The sequence below is a fragment of the Miniopterus natalensis genome, chromosome 11 (assembly GCF_054644295.1).
Source record: "Miniopterus natalensis isolate mMinNat1 chromosome 11, mMinNat1.hap1, whole genome shotgun sequence".
NCBI lineage: Eukaryota > Metazoa > Chordata > Mammalia > Chiroptera > Miniopteridae > Miniopterus > Miniopterus natalensis.
In genome coordinates this window covers 59,521,518-59,543,617 of record NC_142091.1, presented here as the reverse complement: position 1 = coordinate 59,543,617, position 22,100 = coordinate 59,521,518, and the positions used below count along the sequence as shown (strand labels likewise).

The window sequence follows — 22,100 nt, the reverse complement described above, 5'->3', positions numbered from 1 at the left end:
CTTCTATACTTCTGATGTTTTTTTATTGTCTGTCTACCACTACCCCCCCACTGGATATAAAGCTTTTTGAGGAAAGGAATTTTGTTTGTTCACTGCTGTGTCCAAGGATCCTAGGAAAGTGCCTGGCATATAGTAGGTGCTCCATAAATATGTGCTGAATACATAAATGAATGTATTGTTTTTAGTTATAAGGGAGAAAGTTATGGTAAATAACATTAAAAAAAAAGTCACTAGAAATAAATAGTGCATGAAAAGTAAATGCCACATTTTATAGATACAATTTTATTTTCAGGAGGAATTTGTAACTGGATAATTTTAATGAGATTTTCTACTTGTTTTTTTCAAGGTTTCTAAATATTCTTTACAGAAGAAAGTGAGTGAAATGGTAAGGAAATTAAAAAATATACACCCTCCTGCAGATTAATACATAATGTGCATGGTATTTTTTGTTAATATAAATGTGACATTTATAGTAAAAAAATGAGTTGAAATTGGATATTAATATATTCTTTAAAGGACTAAATTACAATTTCAAATATAGCTTAATCTATTTCACAAGTTTATTTCCTGATTACATAGTGTCTACATATTATAAAATAAATTTAACACAGTTTCTGTGTTATTGGTAGAGGTTTTATATTAAACTAAAACAACAAAGAAATAAGAACAACATACTCTTAGACATATCCTTTTCTAGGTGTTTATGCAAACATAGAGTTATTAATTATAGCCTGAAAAATTAAAATAGTATGAAGTAGGCCCAGCCGATGTCACTCAGTGGTTGAGTGTCAACCCAGGAACAGAGAGGTCACAGTTCAATTCCTGGTCAGGACACATGCCTGGGTTGTGGGTTAGATCCCCAGTAGGGGATGTGCAGGAGGCATCTAATCAGTGATGTTTCTCTCTCACCGATGTTGCTCCCTCTCCCTCTAAAAATCAGTAAAAACATATATAAAAAATAATAACATGAAGTAGCATTTGAGTACAGCACGTGGGGTGTTGTACCCATCATCCTTTATCATTCAGCACGTGTTTATTTGTGTGTTCCTCTTCTATAGTATATTAAAGTTAATATTTGCATTTTTATAGCATAACATTTTATGCGATATTTACTGCGATATTCTCTTTTTATCCCTACTTGATTCAGAAGGATTTATCTGAGTAAGCAAAATTCTCCCATATCCACTTAAATCTTCAGAGGGCTTCTTAGTTGAGTTTACCCTATTTCAGTCTTCCTTCTTTGGAGCAGACTGTAAGGCAAGTAAAATTAATTTTTGAGTAAGGTTTATATATTATATATATGAGAAGTAAGAAATGAGAGATTATCCTTTGGACATTAAATACAAAAACATAAAGTATTTTCTTCTTGAAATTGTTTTGGTGTGTTATAAAATAAAAGAGCCATAGAGAGATTGCTAAGCTTGGTTGAATAAAAGATGTGAAAATTGTGTCACTGTTCAACTGGAAAGAATAAAGATAATATTGTCAGACTATTTTAAACTATGATTTTAATTAAAAAGCTGAAAAACTAGATTCCAGTTTAGCTTTAAGTACCATGACATTTGTACTGAAAGTCATCTTCAACGCTACAGTGGTTTTACACAAAATATAGTGAAATTGAATAATGTGCCCTCTGACCTGGGAGATAAGGCTACAAGTTAAAGATCAAAAGCAACATAAAATGTGTTTTATTTATTCCACTTTAAAATTTCATCAAACAGATATTTATAATCTTTAAAAAAGCATGGAAACATGCAGTATACTTAACAGTAGTTTTTGGTCACTTCTGAGCATTTAATTAATGTGAATTACAACCTCTTAAGGACCTACTAAAATGATATTTGAATTATAGTTATAATATTTTTTTCTGACAGTTTGAAGCCTTAAATCACTTTGCATTAAAATAATATTATATAGAGAGATGTACAATTAATATTTTATGCCCATTCTAGCAGAATATTGTATGTTTTTAGGTAATTGATCTTAAAGTTAAAAATAATCTTTTTTCTGAAGATTCTTACACTCTTCTTTTTACATTATTTTTATATAATTCAGATGATTTTTTTTTTAACAAGGATATTTGCTTTTGACGTTTAAAAAATTTTTTTTGTTGATTTTATTGAAAGAGGAAGGGAGAGAAACATCAGTATGAGAGAGAAACATCAATTGCTTCCCTCCTATGCATACACCCTTCCTGACTGGGGATCAAACCCACAACCTGGGCTTGTGCCCAGATGGGGAATTGAACTGGTGACCTTTCGGTGCATGGGATGACGCTCAACCAACTGAACCACACTGGCCAGGTCCAGGTGATCTTTCCTTTATTTAAAGTGCTATATTGTATTCAGTAATTCAGTTAATCTTATTTTATTTAAATTAGTACATTTATATTATTTGACTCTATGGGCAAGACAGGAAGCAAGATGATCACTATGTCAATGCAGGACTTTGTGGAACAATTGATAAAGTTAAATGTGCTGAAAGAAATAATTTAAAAAATAGTATTAAGAAACTTTTAAAAAAGTTTATGATCTTCTGTTGGTGAGCCCTTAACTACTACTAATAAGTTTCTGTCTTTTGCAAATTTAATAAGCTTATTTTGTGTAGAGGCGGTGATATGTTTCTAAATTAACGCAGTTATGAATTGAGAGATTCATCTATCTCTAAAAGTACTCAAACTTTCTCTTGAACAAAGGATCACATTGATTATTATCACTAAAAAAAAAAATGGAACAAAACATAATAAAAAACCAGAGAACATCCAAGTAACTGTCATTGTGATTTGCTCTTTGATGAAAATCTTTTTGGTGTGTTCCCATGATTACTGTATTAGGTGACTATGCTGTGTAACTGAGTAGCTAATAGAGCTAATGGAGCCAAAAGAGTTTAAAATGAGGTACACATGTATTTGGAAAGCAATGAATCAATGAATCCTAGCATTATTTTCTTGTGGACAGATTCTTTGCATTTAGTAGTAAAATCATGTAAAAGAATAAATAATTTGAACAAATTCAAACAGGTAAAAAGAACAAAAACCATATGTACTTAGCTATTTCTTAACCATCTCAATAAAATCTTTATTTATTGTGGTATAGTATGTGGTATTAAAGTTTTAATAACACCAATTTATTTGTATTTTTAAAAATGTCCTTAGGTTTTTCAGGCAGGTGTCACCAATCTGCTTTTTGTTGTTGTTTCCCAAAGAATTTAAACTATTTGCTGACAGTCATTCAGTTAGTGGCAAACTTGACAACTGGCCTCTTTATCTTGTTATCCAGGCAGCCAACGAAATTCATGTGTGAACAGTTCCATATAGGCTTGTATGGGCTAATAAGCCATAGGTGCTCATGTGATTTGAAAGTCTTTATAATATTTACCATGGCTATTGAATAGACTAATGCATTTGAAAATCAGCATTATGTTCTGTAAACAAATGAAACTGCGTTTTAATTGACTTCAACTTTGGCCTCAAGCAAATTAATGTGTATAAGAGCTCTATGTATGTAGAGCATATCTATGAAGTCACTTGATCTTTGCTGCATTTTTAGTTGTCAGGATCATTACTGTTTACAGGCATTGACAGCCTATTTTATTCATCCTTTTTTCACTGAAAGTTAAGGCAGCCTGTACTAATATGTAGGGGACAGTATTCTCACAAAGGCTTTATAAAAATGATTTTAATTGAAAATTTGAAAAATTCCTTGCATTGGAAAAATGCCTTTAGACTGGTTTTAATGAAATCATATGAGATTTCTATGCATCTGCTGAAAGCAAATGTAGCTGTGGTTAATTTATGCAAATGGAGATTTAGTGGAGGCCCTAACTGTAAATCAGAGATAAGAATGGGGTTGAGAATGAACAGGGAGCAGGGTAATCCCAGAGTGTGTGAAGCAGGATGTAGGAACCCAGGACAGAGGTCTCACATCAGCTGGATGGTATAGATCATCACGGAACTTCTTTAGTGTTATACTTTTTTTGCTCAAGATTTAGATTCTCAGAAGGTAGAAATCAATTGATTTATTTTGGGTAGTATGCCCTTCACTTGATTAGGGAAGGATAGGAGTGTATCTTAGTCCTACTAGATTGTAATGGGGAAAAAACATTTCAAGTAAATACTTGAAGTTGTACTGTTGGATAAGGGGGAGAGATGGCCAGACAAATCTAACAAATTTCCACTGTTGGGACTCTGTGGGACAGCACAGTTCATTCATAAAACAATACTGAATGCCAGCCAATGGGCCTGCGTTGTTCTCCATCACTGCTCATTGGAGAAGCTGAAGCATATGGCAAAATGAATGAAAGTTGTGAAACCAGTCAGTGAGTCTGCTAATGCCCAGTCAAGATTAAGACCTTTAAAAAGTTACTGATTCTAGTAAAAAAAATACTTCTCTTTAAAATTTAAAATCATATTTCTAAGTATGATAAAAACAAGCTCCTTTAGCTGAAAGTGTGAAGGCCCATATTATATGTAGAGTCCATTTTTTACCAATTATATCTCTCAGCTTAAGTGGACTTTTTACTGTACTACATTCCCTCCTGGTCCCTGATGGATATTGTTCTCATCATTTCATTTTTTAATGCAGTGAGAAGGAGATATATTCATTAAGATTAATTTCAGAAAAATTACCTGAATTTTGATAATGCACGTCATAATTATGCCAGCAAATTTAGAGAAAAAAATTTCTTTCCTAAATTATCAAAATATTGCTTTAATATTTCTCCCACATTGCTTAGTGTTAGACTGGACTAATTAACTTTTCAATAAATAAAACAACTGGTTGATTTTTGAAAATGAAACTGTAAACAAGGGAAATATAAGTGACTATTTTGTTACGGGGAGGAAATGTGCTTTAATTTTACGTAGATTTAGAAATATCTGCTAACATTTCCTCCCTATAGTGTACTCAGTACTTTTTCATGACATATTTATGTTAATAACAGTTATTAAAAACAATAGCTTTTTATATGTTTAATATATATGTGTACATATTATGTGTGTTATGTATGTATAACATTTAAAACAACTCTTTAAAATAGGAACAAAAAGTCCAGTTACAGCTTCTGGCTAAAGAAGATCATCAGAAGCAACTGAATGAAATTGAGAAATACTATGCCACAATAACAGGGCAATTTGGATTGGTAAAAGAGAATCATGAAAAGTTAGAACAAAATGGTAGGTGCTGTCTTATTTAAACATATATTTAATAGGAAATGTTTAAATGGACTTATTAATAATGAATAAGTTGAAGTAAACTGAGACTAGTAATAGTAAATGTCAGTTTAGTGAATTTTATTTAAATTCAGTAATTATATACATTTCATTGAGGGCTTTTTTCCTTGTCCATGTTAGTGATATTTTCCTTAAAATGTAATTTGAATATAACATTTTCCTAAATGTCTTTCATGTTACAGTACAGGAAGCAATACAGTTAAACAAAAGACTTTCAACTTTAAATAAAAAGCAAGAATCTGAAATATGCAGTTTAAAAAAGGTATGATTGATACAGTGTTATAGTATTAAATAAAATTATAGTCTAAAATAATTTTATGAAATATAACTAGAGAAAGTTGGGTAAACTTTTTTGTTATAAATATGTTTTAAATACAGATTCATAAACTTCTAGTTACAATTCCAGTAAATGTAATGAATGAATTTGTTCTAACCTATTTGAAATATTTTTTGACTTGTCACCAGTGGCATGCATTTTTCTGGTGCATGAATAGCTATAAGCATTCACTATATGTCAATATTATTAGATTCATTTGTTCATTCATTCAATCAATCAGTATTTGAGTGACTCTATGTGCCAGATATTATGTAGCACTGAGGATATAGGTATGAAGAAAATAAAACATGTCCCTGTTTTTTTGAAGTTTATAGTCCAGTGGAGGAGCTGGACATAAAACAATCACATAGATTAAATAATTTAAAACTGTTATAAGTGATGTGAATAAAAAGTAAAGGATGTAATGACATAACAGGTAACATTATTACAGTGGAGGTAAAGAGGTGCAGAAGGGAAGAGAATAATGTTTCAGGCATGGGAAACAGCATATGCAAAAGCCTTCAGGCAGGAAAGAGTTTAGTTTATTTGAGGAACTAGAAAAGTATGGTGTGGCTGTAGCATCACAAGTGAAGGAATGCGTTAGACATTTATTGGTTGCTTACTGAGCATCAATATCCCCTTTCTCCTTCCTAAACTTACTCAAATTTTTGTTTTGATGCCTTCTTTAGAGATGAGCGCTAAATTGGCAGAAGGCCATAAACATATTCCTCTTTCCACTATCATTGGTTCAGGAGTGGACAAATGACCTTAGGTAGTGGTTATAAACCAGGAAGAATGTAACTCCACTGTGCCACTCAGTCATCCTACAACCATAAGAAGCCAAAAGGAGAAACCTGACAATGTGGATGCCAGATTGGTGTGATATAAAGAACCCTGTACTTTAAAAAAAAATTTTTTTTTCTTATCCTCATTTGAGGATATTTTCTTTTTCTTTTTTAATATGTCTTTATTGATTTCAGAGAGAAGAAGGGAGAGGGAGAGAGAGAGAGAAACATCAATGACAAGAGTCATTGATCAGCTGCCTCCGGCAGGCCCCCCCCCCCCCGGGGATCAAGCCAGCAACCTGGGCATGTGCCCTGACTAGGAATCGAACCTTGAGCTCCTGGATCATAGGTCGATGCTCAACCACTGAGCTATGCTGGCTGGGCTAAGAATATTTTTTCCATTGCTTTTCAGAGAGAGTGGAAGGAAGGGAGGGAGGGGAGAAGAGAGAGAGGAGAAACATTGATGTGAGAGAGACACATCAGTTGGTTCCATCCATTGCCTCCTGCAGTCACCATGACCAGGACTGGGGATTGAACCCGACCCTTTGGTGCCTGGGCCACTACTCTAACCACTGAACACACCAGCCAAGGCAAGAACCCTGTACTTTGATGACATTTTTATGTCCCTGTATCAACCAACCTTACCCTTTTCCTACCTCTAGACTTTTCAGTTATGTTTGCCAATAAATCCTCTTTGTTATTTAAGCCAGTTTGGATAGGCCAGTGTAATTTCCAATATTTACAACTAAAAATATCCCCACTGATGCAAGAGAAGAGTGATAAGAGGGAAAGGAGAAAGGTAGGCAAGGCCTTGTTCTTCCTACAGAGAATGACCTCTTGTTTCCTTTCCTTACTCCCTTCACAGCCCCATCTGAAATAATATCACGTTGAACCACTTTTCTATCCCTAAAAGAATTAAGTGCCTATTCTTACTGATACTCAATAAATGCTTTTTACTGAGTAGTACCATTTAAATATTTACTAAAAAAATTACTGTTACTTTGTAGTTATTTAGTTTATTAGTGTGTAAAATATCTTCCATTTTTCCCTCCAGATCCATACTTATTCATTCTTTTCTCCTTGTAAGGCTTACCTGTGGGGATCACATCAGTGCCTTCACCTCTTTGGTTTCCTGTTGAGTCGGGCCAGGCCACGAGACTGGAGGAAGGAAGGAGAGTGAATAAATACAGGGTGTGGCAAAATTGGTTTACAGTTCCTATGGAAAATTATACAATAATGATAATGCAACCATAACCTCTGTGTTTTGCCTACTTTTGCCCCACCCTGTATATTTATTCTCCCTGTTCTTCCCTGTGACATGACTTCAGGGTGGCCTTGCCCCATCACTGCTTCTCTCAAGTTGGCCTGCTCTACGTGATGCTCTCTTCTCTTGTCCTTTTGGGTCCAGGGGTGGTCACAGCTCCATTGCTGTTAGCCCCTAGAACCTGCACTTTTTTTTTTTTTTTTAAATATGTCTTCATTGATTTCAGAGAGAGGAAAGGAGAGGGAGAGACAGAGATAGAAACATCAGTGATGAGGGAGTCATTGAGCAGCTGCCTCCTGCATGCGCCCAACTGGGGATCGAGCCCACAACCCGGGCATGTACCCTGACTGGGAATCGAAACCCAATCGCTCAACCGCTGAGCCACGCCTGGCCGGGCCCTACACCATTTCTTATGGTTCCTTTATAGTGTATCCACACCTTTGCAAATCAACCGTCTTCAGATTACCCTAATTTATGTCTACCATCTATACCCTGTTGGGATTCTGAGTATACACTTGGTTAGAGCATAACATTAGGCCAAAGCTTTGGGTTCAGTTTACTTACAGGCTAGTTGATTCAGTACAGAGAAATTTCTTTTTCACAAAGATTATGTCCCAAACCTCAACTAGCTATTTTTAAAATACATATTGTGGACTCAAATGGATATGAATGATGCTCAGATGCATCATTAACTTGAGGAAAATTTAACTTTTGGGTCAATGTTTTCATCTTGATTCTAAAGGACTCTGTTTTTAAGAGGGAAAAAAACCCCACCTCAAGCATTTATAGTTTATGTATATATTAGATTTCACTATTTTTCTTATTTATTTAAATCAACGCTACTTTTTAGAGCACATGTACATTCTCTGCCATTATGGACATCCCCCACCAGAGTGGTGCCTTGGTTACAGCCAGTGAACCTACATTGACACATCATTACCGCCCACATTCTATAGTTTACATTCTGGTTCACTGTTGGTGGTGTACATTCTCTGGGTTTGGACAAATGTTTAGTGACCTGTGTCCATCATTATAGTATCACCAGCATTTGGCGTTGTCAGTATTTTGAATTTTGCCCATTCTAATAGGTATACAGTGGCATCTCTTTGTTTTGACTGATTTGTAATTCCCTGACGACATATGACATTGTCTTGACACCTGTATGTTTACTTGACACCTATATATTTTCTTTAGTGAGGTGTCTATTCAGATCTTTTCTCTATTTTTTGATTGGGTGGTTCATTTTCTTATTGTTGAGTTTTAGAGTTCTATTTATAATTTGAGTAACAGTCCTTTATCAGATGTCTTTTATAAACATTTTATCCCACTCTGTGGCTTGTTTTCTCCTTCTCCTGACATTGTCTTTTGCAGAGCAGAAGTTTTTAATTTTAATAGTCTGTCATATCAATTATTTCTTTTGTGGATTGTGCCTTTGGCATTGTACCTAAAAAGTCATTGTCATATACAAATTCCTCTAGATTTTATTCTATGTTATATTCTAGGAATTTCATAGTTTTGTGTTTTACATGTAGGTCTAGTTAGTTTTTGTGAAGGGTATAAGATAGTCTAGGTTCTTTTTCTCTCCCCCTTCCCTCCCCTCCCTCCTTTCCTTTCCCCTTCCCTTCCCCCTTCCCCCTCCTCCTTCCTTTTTCCTCCTTCCTTCCTCCTCCTTCCTTCCTCCTCCTTCCTCCTCCTCCCCTCCCCTTCCCGCATGTAAATGTTCAGTTGTTTCATCACCATTTGTTGAGAAGATTATCTTTGCTCCTTTGTTGAACTATCAATTGACTATATTTAGGTAGATCTATTTCTGGGCTCTCATTACTGTTCCATTGATTTAATTGTCTTTTCTTTCACCAATACCACACTGGCTTTATTACTGTAGCTTTATAGTAAGTCTTGAAGTTGGGTAGTGTCGGTCCTCCTACACAGTTGAATTAGCTATTCTGGGTTTGCCTCTCCATATAAACTTTAGAATCAGTTTGCTGATATCCACAAAATAACTTGCTGGGGTTTTGGTTGCAGTTGTAGTGAATTGATAGATCAAATTGGGAAGAACTGACACCTTGAAAATACTGGGTCTTCCTACCCATAGATATTGGGTATTCCTATCCATAGATACTGGTCTTCCTACCCATAGGTATTGGGTCTTCCTACCCATAGGTATTGGATCTTTCTATCCATAGATATTCGGTCTTCCTACCCATAAATATTGCGTCTTCCTATCCATAGATATTGGTTTTCCTACCCATAGATATTGGGTCTTCCTGTCCATAGATATTGGTCTTCCTATCCGTAGATATTGAGTCTTTCTATCCATAGATACTGGTCTTTCTACCCATAGGTATTTAGTTCTTCTTTGATATCTGTCATCAGTGTTTTGTAGTTTTTCTCACACATGTATTTTGTTCTATTGATACCTAAGGATTTCATTTTGTAGGGTGCTAATGTAAATGGCAATGTGTTTTTATTTTCAGATTTGACTTGTTCATTGTTGGTATATAGAAAAGTATGAGGTAACAGAAAATATAAATATATATATTGTTCTCTGCCCCCAGTTCCTGACACAGAGCTCTTAAAACCCTTGTAATTTTCTAAGTGCTAAGAGCACTAGGAACACCTTTTGTTCTAATGAGGTGACTCTGGGTGGGATCCTGGATGGGGACTGATCACTAGAAAGACCAAACCATGATTAGAAACTTGAAAATTTCAGCCCTGTTCCTCCATACCACCCACTTCTCCAGAGAGGGGAGAGGAGCTAGAAATGGGGTTAATAGTTGATCATGCCTATGTAAGAGAGCCTTCATAAAATCCCAATAGGATGGGTTTTGGAGAGCATCCAGGTTGGCAAACACATCCAGGTACTGGGAGGGCAACACACCCAAACTCCATGGAGACAGAAGCTCCTCTGCTTGGGGCCCTCCCAAATCTTGCCCTGTGTATGTCTTCATCTGACTGTTTATCTGTATTCTTAACATATCCTTTAGTAAACTGGTAAATCTAAGGGTTTTTCTGAGTTCTGTGAGCCACTCTAACCAATTAATCGAACCCAAGGAGTGGGTCCTGGAAATCTGTAGCTGATCAGTCAGAAGTGCTTGAACTTGTGATTGGCATCTAAATGTGTCTTTTTGGTCACATCCTAGAATATTTAAAGATGGCTCTTTTAAATAGTAATTTGAAAAATTTGTCTGTAGTTTCAAATCAGAACAGTTAGGACCACTAATTTTTACCAATATAAACTTCAGATGCTAAATACTCACTGAGTAGTTGTGAATAAGCATGTTTTCAGTGATATCTCTTTGGTTCATTTATTTTGTATTTAGTATTTTTTATCAATAACTTAAGTGATTAATTCATTAATTTTGGTGACTATATTAAAATATTTTAGTTTTTGCATTATGAAAAGATTATACCTCATAAATTTCTATACTAAATATGTATTTCTTACTAAATAAAGACAAGTGTTTTATTGTAACATAATAGACTGTTGTATTTCAAATGTATAGTTTAAGACTGACCTGTAGATGGAGACGAGGCTCATGTAAATCCATGGAGAGACACCCTTAGTTGATTTATGTAAAAGGATGAAGAATGTCTCTTTCTATGCACAAGAGTAATTGTGTTTCATGAACACACTTGCCATTTTCCCCTAGGTCTTGCAGCCTGGGCCAGGGCTACAGGATTGTACTGATGTGTCATGCCCTGGTGGCTCTGTCACTCTAGAAAGCATTACAGTCAGTGACCATGCTGCCAAGTAGGGTACAGTGAGAGAATTTTATTAACTTTGAGAGTTCTAAATCTAAGTAGCTGAAAGGGTGAGAATTTAAAAATATATATATTTAACACACAATTTTAAATATTTCAGATATTCTAGGTACAAAAATGTATTTTGTATTTTTTAATGTAATCTTGATTTTTAACTTTAAGAAACATTCCTTTTTTCATTTTCTTTTTCATTTTCTCTTTCATAAGCTAATTAAGTTTAGTAAATTGGTTATATCACTCTTTTAAAAGTTTAAATCATTAATTGCCCCAGAGATAATTTTTAATTTTATGCTATTTTATGATTTTGTCCAGAGCATTTAAGTTACTGGTTTGTGATAAGATGGAATTCTATTTTTTGTGGAACAAAGTTAAACAGACCGAACTTAGTTGTTAGATTAAACTAGGTATTCCAGTTCTGAATGCTGGGTTCACTATTAAGGCAATCGTGAAGAATTCCCGATACTATCTGTGAGCAGAATTCATAACCTCTGCTGTTTGTCTGAGTGAACGTCAGAGCACTCAAGGAGATGGTGATACTTAACAGACTACCTCGTACCAGAAAAGGAGGGGTAAGGGAGAAAAGGGCATAATATTTATGACTCTAGGAACTATAAGTTGTAATTTAATGAGATCAAAGCATGTGCTGTTTATTTGCTGCACTAACAGCTTTAAATAAAATGGTTAGAAAACAGACAATACTAAAAGTTCAGGATATTTAAAAGCTATAAGGGCTGTAAACTCACAGGCATATTTTCAGTGGAAAATAATTTTGTAGAGGTCTCTGCTTTTAATTTATTATGCTCTTAAGAATAAGTAATTAATATATAAGAGAAAAAAGACATAAGAAGCTGTTAGTTTTTACTTTTGTCAATCATATACTGGGTTTTCACCCCTTCCCACTTCCTTGTTTCATAACAATTATTGTAATAGGAATTGATGCATTTTAGAGAATCTCCTATAAAACTTAGCCGATTACAACAGCTCCATATTTTTAGTTGTTGAAAAATGTAGTAAGACGTAGAAGTTTGTTGTACTTTGTGACCTTGACAGAAGGAAAAGAACTTTGAGACAATTGGTCCTCCTTTATTAATTTGGAGAATTGTAAGCCCCTTGGTGTGAACATGAGTTTTAGTCATATACCTCAGCTTAGTTATATTTTATCAATAGGGCATTGTGTCTTAGGTGTGGACCTAGAACAGATCACTAGTATAAAACAAGCCATGTAATAATTTACTTCCCAAGTTGTTTGTTTACTTCACACAGATGTATCTTTAGAAAAACCCAATATAAAAATATAAAAACATAAAATTGGTGCAGGTTTTCTTTTAAAAGTTATTTTAGTGCACAAAGAACAGCTTGAAAGCCAGTGTTTAGAAACACCATTGTGTGAGGAAAGATATACATTATTTTAAACCAAATACTGGTGTCTTATTTAAAAAATAGAATCAACTGAGCATAAAAGAATTCTTTTTATCATTCAGATGTTTCACTAAATAATGAGTAACAATATAAATATTAGTCAAACATCCTCTAAATCTGAGTTGAGATTAAAACGTTCATATCTTCTGACAGGTATTTTTCCCTTGAATTAAATTAAAATTTTTAAGAAGTTAAACTAATTCCTGAAATTACTGGATTTATTTTTATATCCTTTCATATCCATAGTCAAATTAACTATCATCCTATGTTTTGGAATATTTATTCAGGGTAGAAATAATAAAATCATAAATTCTTTTGTTCATTGTGTTTATTAAGTCAAAGACCATCTGGTTTATGAACTAGAGTAATGTTTTATTATACTGTTTTATTTCTGTAATTGTTTTCTAGCATATTCTTGGATCTGTACTTATAATGCAGAATTAACTTATTTTAAGCTCACAAGGTAGGGCTGTTAATTACAACAGTGGTTACAACAAAAAGTATGCTGTTCTTTTTAAGTTAACGTAATGCTAGTGACTCACTGTCTCTTTACTAAGCTTTTTCCATTATCAGTAAGAAAATTGCACTGGTCTGTTCACATTTAAACCAGGAGCATCTGTCTGTAACAAGGTGGTCTACAGGGCTGTGATTGTTACCTTGAACAGAGTGAAGCCAGCTGGTTCAGTCAGTGATGAAACCCTCAGCGCTCTACTTACGTAATTCTGCAAACGGACTATGAACAACTGTGTCATTAACAATAGTCTGTTGGCTGTCATTGACTGCTCTCACCACGTATTTTTATTGCCATTTACTTTATGCTGAATAAATGAATCTTTGGTTTCATCAAATCTTATTTTAGGTAAAGATAAGTCCTATTATTTTTTTTTGTACCATGTTCATCATTCTTGTCTTCTTATGTTCATCATAGTTCTTAGTTCCTCTAGATCCCTGAATGTATTTCGGTGCTGTGGTGTAAGTATGAAACCTGGTACCTTTCCTTGAGAAGCTCATAGTCTATAGGAAAACTCTTATTGTTATCAGCTTTGAAAGACTCAGTCTTAATTCTTTAAATAAATAAAAGGTAATTATTTATACCACTATTAAGAATTCAGACTACTGTATTTTAAAAGAAGAGAAAATAATCATAGAATCTCTTGGATTCACCTTAGTAGTAATAATAGGTAACAGTGCCTAGCACATAGATGCTCAACAAATACTCCTGCATGGAGTATTACATGACAGGCATTTTGTTAGTTTAAAAAAAATTATATATCAATTTTATAGATGAGGAACTTGAAGCAAACAAAGGTAAGTAAGTTACCTAAGGTTACACAAAAGGAAAATAGAGCCAGGATTAGAACCCAGACAAATCTGGCTCCAGAACCTATGATCTTAACCATTCTACCAATAATAGTAGCAGCATAAGTAATTTAGTCACATAAGTTTCTTCTCCTTCATTCCCCATTTGAAAGCATATACTTATTAAAAAGGAAAATCATTAACTATTTATATTCCTGAACTAATAGCTCTTTGCCTTGACTCTGCAGATCTATAGATAACATATCCCTACCTTGAAACTCATCACTAAACGCTGCTTCCTTTGGGCTCTGTCATTCAGCCCCCGTCTTTCTCCAACCAGAGAGTCTTTTTTCTGTCATCTGTAATAAATACACGCCCAGGTCTGTTTTCTTTACCTCTTGCACTTCAGTCCCCACTACTTCACCCAATCCATTGGCCTATTCCTGCACGTAATTCCTTGCATGATATTTCTCATTTATTTGGTTTGTCTTAACTCATCCTTTCCCCTTTTGTTTAAAACTAAACCTTTCAACTGTAGTCATCCCAAGGAGGTGCGTGGACCAGACCACACTGGTGGTGCTTTTCTCCCCCTCCCCCCCTGTATTTGATTTTGCAACGTGAGTATAATGATTAAGGCAGTTTTGATGGGTTCAGCTTTTCTGCACTGTAGGGGGTTGTTTATTTGTATAGGCTTTCAGAACAGCTGAAACAGCCTCATTTGCCTCTGAACACCTTACCAGATAGGATCAGTCTGCAGTTCCATCTGGTTCACCCACTGCTCTTTCTCCCTTCAGGCTTGAACTATGTTCTGTTTCTATAGACTGGCTCTCTCTAAACCATTTTTTCTGATCATCTCATTGTAACTCATACTGACACTTTTTGCTTTTCATTACAGAACATTGTGTTTTGTATAAACGATAGATGTTTAAAATATAAAATACTAGTTTTATAACATCTATGATAGTTTGCTTTTTAAGGGTCTTTTGGTGTGAATAAATTCCTCTGGGTCTCTGATTATTTTTTTCCCCTCCCACTCCTCCAAAGCTCTATTCTAAGGTCTCTGTTCTTTTTTCTTTTCTTTTTATTTTTTAAAATATATCTTTATTGGTTTTAGAGAGAGGAAAGGAGAGGGAGAGAGAGAGATAGAAACATCAATGATGAGAGTCATTGATTGGCTGCCTCCTGCACATACCCAACTGGGGATCGAGCCCACAATCTGGGCAAGTGCCCTGACCGAAAATCGAACCCTGATCGCCTGGATCCCAGGCTGATGCTCAACACCCGGCCAGGCTTTTTTCATATATTTTTCTTTCAGTTAGCTCACACTCCTTAATTCAGTCATTTGCTTCATGTTGATGACTTCATATCTGTATTTCCAGTGTCAAGTTTCTCTTAATCTCTAGTTCTATGTTTTCAACTGTCTGTAGGTCACCTCCTTTTAGGACTTACTGTAATTTTAGGGTCAACAGGGCAAATATTGGATTGATTCTTTATCCCCCCACCTCTTCCCTTGCCCACCCCAAATTCATACCACTCTCCTTTCAGAGGAAACCATCCTGCTGCCTGTGAAGGTGAATGGATCATCACTGGTGTATTGAAACTTCATTTGGAGGAATAAATCATGTGTAACCTTTTATAATTTGTAAAAATATGAATGGAGGACCTTCGTTTTGAGAACAGCCAGCCTATGTCTCAAGCTTAATGATTTGTGCTTTTTGGCTTTCTTAAGAGTCATTCTCCGAACATTGTCCATCTCTTGTTTCTTATTGTCTTAAATACATTTTTTTTAAAAAACATATCTTTATTGATTTCAGACAGAGGAAAGGAGAGGGGGAGAGAGAGAGGTAGAAACATCAATGATGAGAGAGTCATTGATCGAGCCCACAACCTGGGTATGTGCCCTTACCGGGAATCGAACCCTGATCGCCTGGATCCTAGGTCAACGCTCAACCGCTGAGCCATGCCCGGCCGGGCAATACATTTTTTATCTGTTTCATTACACACTTTCCATTTCCTTTCCATTTTTATGCTGCTCTCTTTCACATTTTATGATTCCTTTTTCATTTCTTCTAGCTTCACTAGACACTCTGCAATCATCTTTTTTCCTTCATTCCCTTTGCCTACTAGATTACATCTTCTATTAGAATGTCTCATATTTTTCACTTTCCATTTCCCAACATCGTAGTCATTTCATCATCTCATGCCTGGATTAGTAAAATAGCCTCTTAGCCAGTGTTCTTTTCTCTAGTTTTTTTTCACTCTTGTTGCCAGACTAACTTTACTAAGTTACTAGTTTAATGTATTGCTTCTTTGTGCCTGACATATGCTAGATACTTAGTATATGTAGGAGTGATAGATTGAATAGTTCTTCTTTGCTTACCAAATCAAGTCCCAAACTGTTTTTCAGCTTTATTGATATATAATCAACATATAACATTGTGAGGGTTTAAGGTGTGTGATATGTTGATTTAGTCCCAAACTTCTTTAATTGGCTTTCCAGAGCTTTCATGGTCTAGCCCCATTCTACATTTTCAGCGTTGTTTCCTAGTACTTCCTAACAAGCATCTTCGATTCTTTTTAATCCCAGATTTTTGTTGCTGTTATCATAATTCTTAATTTTCCTTGCCTTTTTGCCTTTGCTATCCTCCACATCCCCTATCCCTGCTTGAATTGCCTTTTCTCAATGAGACGCCTTTTCTCAATTCATTTGTATTAAATAGGATTGAGACAGGAAACAGATGGCACACTGCAGTGGGTCATTGAGAAAAGTTTGATGAAGAAGCTATTTATAAAGTTGTGGGCAGAGTTAAGGGAAACCAATAAGGGGGTATGGTAGTGAAGCACCTGGGGTAGCAGCAGTGGGGGAATGATATGCCACCTAGCCCTGGAAGGGCGGGGGAAGGAAGCAGATACTGGAAGCTAGAGAGAGCTGTAGGTCCAGCTGTAGAAGTGCAATTCAGAAGCTGTGACCTTTGATAAAGGTACAGAGCTATTGCTAATTTATGGTCCTGTAGGGAGACAGCTGGGGAAATACCTCAATCTCTCTCTCTTCCCAGCATACTGATTTACGGGTGCCTCCCACAGATTGAACCCATCCAGGAGCCAGGGGGCAAGAGAACCTGTTTGCTGTATGCACAGATGGCCACACGGGGCACAGAGCAGTGTGGAGAAAGGGTGGAGAGAACCAGGGAGGTACAAATGGGACAGATATCCTCCTGATTCTTCAAGGCCTACCTCCCTTCTTCATTCAAACTTCTTTCATTACTCAGTTCATGCTGATTGTTCTCTCCGTCCCACACATTAATTTGCCTGCCTACTTTTCTGAGAATAAAGCCCATCTCCTGACCCACATGGCTACTTTAGCAGCATCTTTTTAATGTAGTGCGTATATCTAAAGGGGATATGTGAACTAAGACGAATGAATTCTTTCTCCTGGATTTTGAACTAGGGGCTAGATAATCAGGTGTTTCTCTTGGGCTGAGACTGTAACAAGTAGAAATCTGGAGATACTGGCACCCCTATTTTCTGCTGCTCCTTTTTCAGCTTTCGTGATACCACTCTCTCTCGGTTTTCCTCCTACCTCAGTTGACTATACTTCTTAGCCTTCTATACTAGCTGTTTTTTGAATATTGGAGTACTTTAGGACTCAGTCATTTGCCATCTCTCTTTCTCCTCTTTTTAAGGGTTTATTTTATTTTTAATTAAGAATTTTATTGAATTTCTTTAGGCACATTGGTTAATAAAATTATATAGGTTTCAAGTGTACAATTCTATAATGCATCACCTGTATATTGTGTTGTCCATTCACCTTCTCTCTTAACAACTCTAAGTGATTGCACCTGTTTCCATAGCTTTTAAGTACCATTTAAAAAAACCCATACATGAAAAATGTTTGTTTTAGAAAAAAATGAGAAGATACTAATTACCACAGTGAAGGTTTTTATTTAAAAATACCCTATAATCTCACCAGCCTAGTGAACCAACTTTTTTCTACAAAAGAGTTATCATTATTTATTCAGTTCTTAAATATAGCCTTTTAAAAATTGAAGTATATTAGTCAAGTTTCTTAATTGTAAGATGATTTTGTCAGAAAAGGAATTTGGATGTTGGTCATCTCAAACTTGGACAATGATCAGAAACAAGGGAAGCTGTGCAGTATTCCAAGACCACAGTGTAAAACCAACTTCCACTCCTGAGTACTGTGCACCACAGCTTGTACATCACTGTTGGCCGTAGTGGGTGCTGCTACTGCTGCAGTGGTATCCCTGTTCCCCATGGAAGCTTGAAGTTCCTAGCACTGCACCCGCTGTCTTTCAACAGGTGGATTTGCAGCATTTCTTGTTCTTTGTGATACTAGTTCCCCATCCAGTATCCAAGACAGGTGTATTTGAATAGCAGAGCCTGGTCTCATGCTTATAAAGCGGGCATTTCCAGCTTCTCTAGTGGACAGTGGGCTCTTACATTGTAGAGCTCCTAAAATTCAGAGGGAGTTCAGGTGCTGTGTAGTCAAGAATGTGAAAATCAGATCCTTGAATATTTAGTATAGTCAGCATACAGAGGACAGCAGTAGGGTAAGTGCACAGGTGAACAGTAGAGTAAGAGAAGTTTTTATTTCAGGATCTTAATATATTTGGATGGTATCTGTTAAACTCAGTGGACATGTAACTTCACAAAGACTTTTGTATCCCCTTCAATTCTATCCTCTACTATGATGCCAGAGTTATTTTTCTAAAATGCAAATGTTTTATGTTGTTCTACTCAAAATCCTTCAGTGGTTAATTCCTAATTGCCTGTAGGATAAAATTAAAACTCTGGTTTGGCCTACAAATCCCTTTCAGTATTTGGATCCTGCCAAATTTCTAGCCACTATTACCAATATTCTACTCCTCTCTCTTTCTCATAACATAAATTAGTTCTAGCCATATCGTATTAATTGTGTGTCCCTGTAAAATACCATACTTTTTCATGTTTCTGTACCTTTGTGCATGTAGAATCTTTTTTGCTTGGAATGTTTACTCTTTTTTTGTCTTTGCAAATTTATCTTTCAAAGACTCAAATACCATTTTTGCATATAATGCCTTCTTGATGCCTTCAGCCAACTGTGTTCTTCTTCATGCTTTATGCATTCCCATAATAGAGCACTCATCATATTATATTGTAATTATTGCTTACACAAATTTTTTCTTATTAGATGCTAATGAACTTGGGAATTTAATCATCTCTTTATAACAGAAGATTTTTGTTGGATAAATAATGAAGGAAAATACCCTACTTCTGGTTGGTTAGTACATTTAGTTAGCTTGCTCTTTTTAAGAGCAAAGATCATGCCTTCTATCCCTGTGTCATTGTGTATGCCTATTCCATAGTCACAAATAACTCTCTCATCATGGCTAATTATCTTGCAGTAGAACCAGAGGAAATACATTTTGATGGATCAGTGGTATTACCTTGCTGTATGAAATATAGTAAATTATACTAATGTGTTTAACAGTGGACTTTAAAACTGTCAGAAAAGTACCTTGCTTTGATGAAATATGTGTACTGAATTTTCTGTTTCATGTTTCTTTTGTTAAGGAACTAAAAAAAGTAACCTCAGACTTGATAAAGTCCAAAGTCACATGGCAACACAAGATGGGAGAAGAAAACATCAGTTTAACAGTTAAAGAACAAAAATTTCAGGAACTTCAAGAAAGACTCAACATGGTATTAATATTCATGTTTATAAAATTTATAGTTTTGTAAAATTTATGTATGATTATAATATAAAAGTGTTCCTTTGTAAAGTTAATATACATAGGGAAAAGGAATTATCTTTTTAAAAATTTGATTTTTGCTTCTATCAGCAAGACTTTAAGACAAAATTTGTTTATAATAATTTTATTTGCACTTTAACATGGTGTCATATTATCTTAGGGTACAGTGGGTCTCCATAAAAGTTTTTTGAGATGAGAAATTCTGTTAATCGAACATTAACATGTATAAGTCTGTACCAGCCTGTGTTGGGTGTCTAATACCATCTTTAGTTCGCCAGAGTCACTGCTTCAACAGTAGACAAATGTTGGTACTCATGACAAATGTTGGTACTCATGACAGATTTGTTGAGCATTGAATTGAATGTAGAATTTGCTAAATTTTCTATCATAACCTAAAATTGTTCAATTTTTTAAGGAATTGGAATTAAATAAGAAAATTAAAGAAGAGATTACCCATATTCAAGAAGAAAAACAGGCAAGCCATCATAAGATATTTTGGAAGCCAGTAAATATTTTAAAAACCAGATATAATATGAGAAATAAAGTTAAATGACAGATGGAATCATGCCTACGTCAATTCCTAGCGCATAGTGAGCACTCAGTGTATATTCAATGGATACATGTGTGTACCTTTTGAACCAGGTCTTTCACATAGTCCCGTTAAAAAATAAACCGGGGAAGAAATGGGGAGATGTTCTTCAAAGGGTACAGACTTCTAGTTACAAGATGAGTAACTTCTGGGATTTAATGTACAGCATGACTTTAGTTAACATACTGTATTATATACTTGGAACTTGCTAAGAGAGTAGATCATACATGTTCTCACCACACACACACACAAAATGGTAATTACGTGAGATGATAGAGATGTTAATTAACCTTATTGTGGTAATCATTTCACAGTATATACTTGTATCAGATCATTACCTTGGACACTTTAAGTTATATAATGTTTATGTCAATTATACCTCAGTAAAGCTGGAGAAAATATTACATTAAAATATTTTATAGATAAATAACATAAAGAATAAAAATAAATCAATCAGGGTTTTTTTGATATTTTAGACCAGTGGTACCCTGGCAGATAATTACTGAAATGTACGTGCGCTGCTTTTCGTCCCTGATTATTAGTGCATTCCACAGCATCCTTGGCTGCTGGCACCGTGGCAGTTTAGCAGAGATATGCTTACTGGTTTGGGGGCAAGTCAACAGAAGTGTTAGGTTTGAATTTGTCACATTTGTCTGTAGTGTCTCCAAACCCGGGGTCCATTCCAAAGCACTGTAATTATTTGAGGAACTCTCAGAAATGGTACCTTGTAAGAAATCACGCAATATAAATTCTCCTAGATATTAAATTAATAAAATGTGTCATTAGCTTTTTTCAGTATATTCTTTATTATGGTGCTGAACTTAAACTATGAAGATAAGAAAGTAGAAAATATATTTTAAGAATGAGTTTAGAAACATTCCTACTATCTTAAAGTTTTAAAAATTGATATATTTATACTTTTTTAAAGGACATCATCATTTCTTTTCAACATATGCAGCAGTTACTCCAGCAACAGACTCAAGCTAATACTGAACTGGAAGCAGAATTGAAGGTGCAAAGAGAAAATAATCAGGTTATAGATACATAACTATTTAAGTATATTTCCATCTAATGAGCTTTAGCTGTTTACTTGCACTCATCTGTCTAACTTTATCTGAGATCATTTTGAATTTTAGGGATAAAATATGGCCATCTATTATTTTCATTTTATAAAAGAACATTTTATAAAGCTATATTAAGGATATAATCTCAGGGAAAAGGACAGCGTTATAAGAAAAGAGACTTGATGCCCTTATACTGACATTTTTTGCCATGGACTAGTGAAATTTTGTCATGGATCAGTGCTTGTTTGCAGACTGGTGTTGGAACCATTGATATATAGTATAACAAAATATTAATGTAGAACTGTTGCTGAGGATTATGCTGCATAGATAGCTCAAGAGTTTTCTCGAGCATTCTAATTCCACCTGTACTAAAAGGGATCATTACTCTCCCTAATGGCCTACTGTTTTTCAGTGCTCTGCAGTCATGCTGTCATCTGTCTTATACTTTTATTGTACAGTTTGGAGCATAGTGAATTAAATTCTCATGATGGACAATATTTTCTGCCATAATTTATAGTTTAGTCCAGATGTAAGTATAGTTACGCTGTTACAGTGTTAACAAGAATAATTTACTTAGTTTGCTCCTATAGTCATAGTATTAACCAGGATAATTTACTCA

General features: G+C 35.1%; 1 protein-coding gene across 1 annotated transcript in view; it reads left to right on the top strand.

Annotated features, from left to right (window-relative positions):
- CCDC73 (coiled-coil domain containing 73) overlaps positions 1-22,100 on the top strand; it is a 57,716-nt gene that overhangs the window by 17,698 nt on the left and 17,918 nt on the right. The window contains exons 6-11 of the mRNA XM_016206189.2: positions 347-385; positions 5,038-5,173; positions 5,413-5,492; positions 19,650-19,778; positions 20,244-20,303; positions 21,346-21,450. Of these exons, the coding sequence (XP_016061675.2) occupies positions 347-385; positions 5,038-5,173; positions 5,413-5,492; positions 19,650-19,778; positions 20,244-20,303; positions 21,346-21,450 (549 nt within the window). The remainder of the gene's footprint in view (positions 1-346; positions 386-5,037; positions 5,174-5,412; positions 5,493-19,649; positions 19,779-20,243; positions 20,304-21,345; positions 21,451-22,100) is intronic.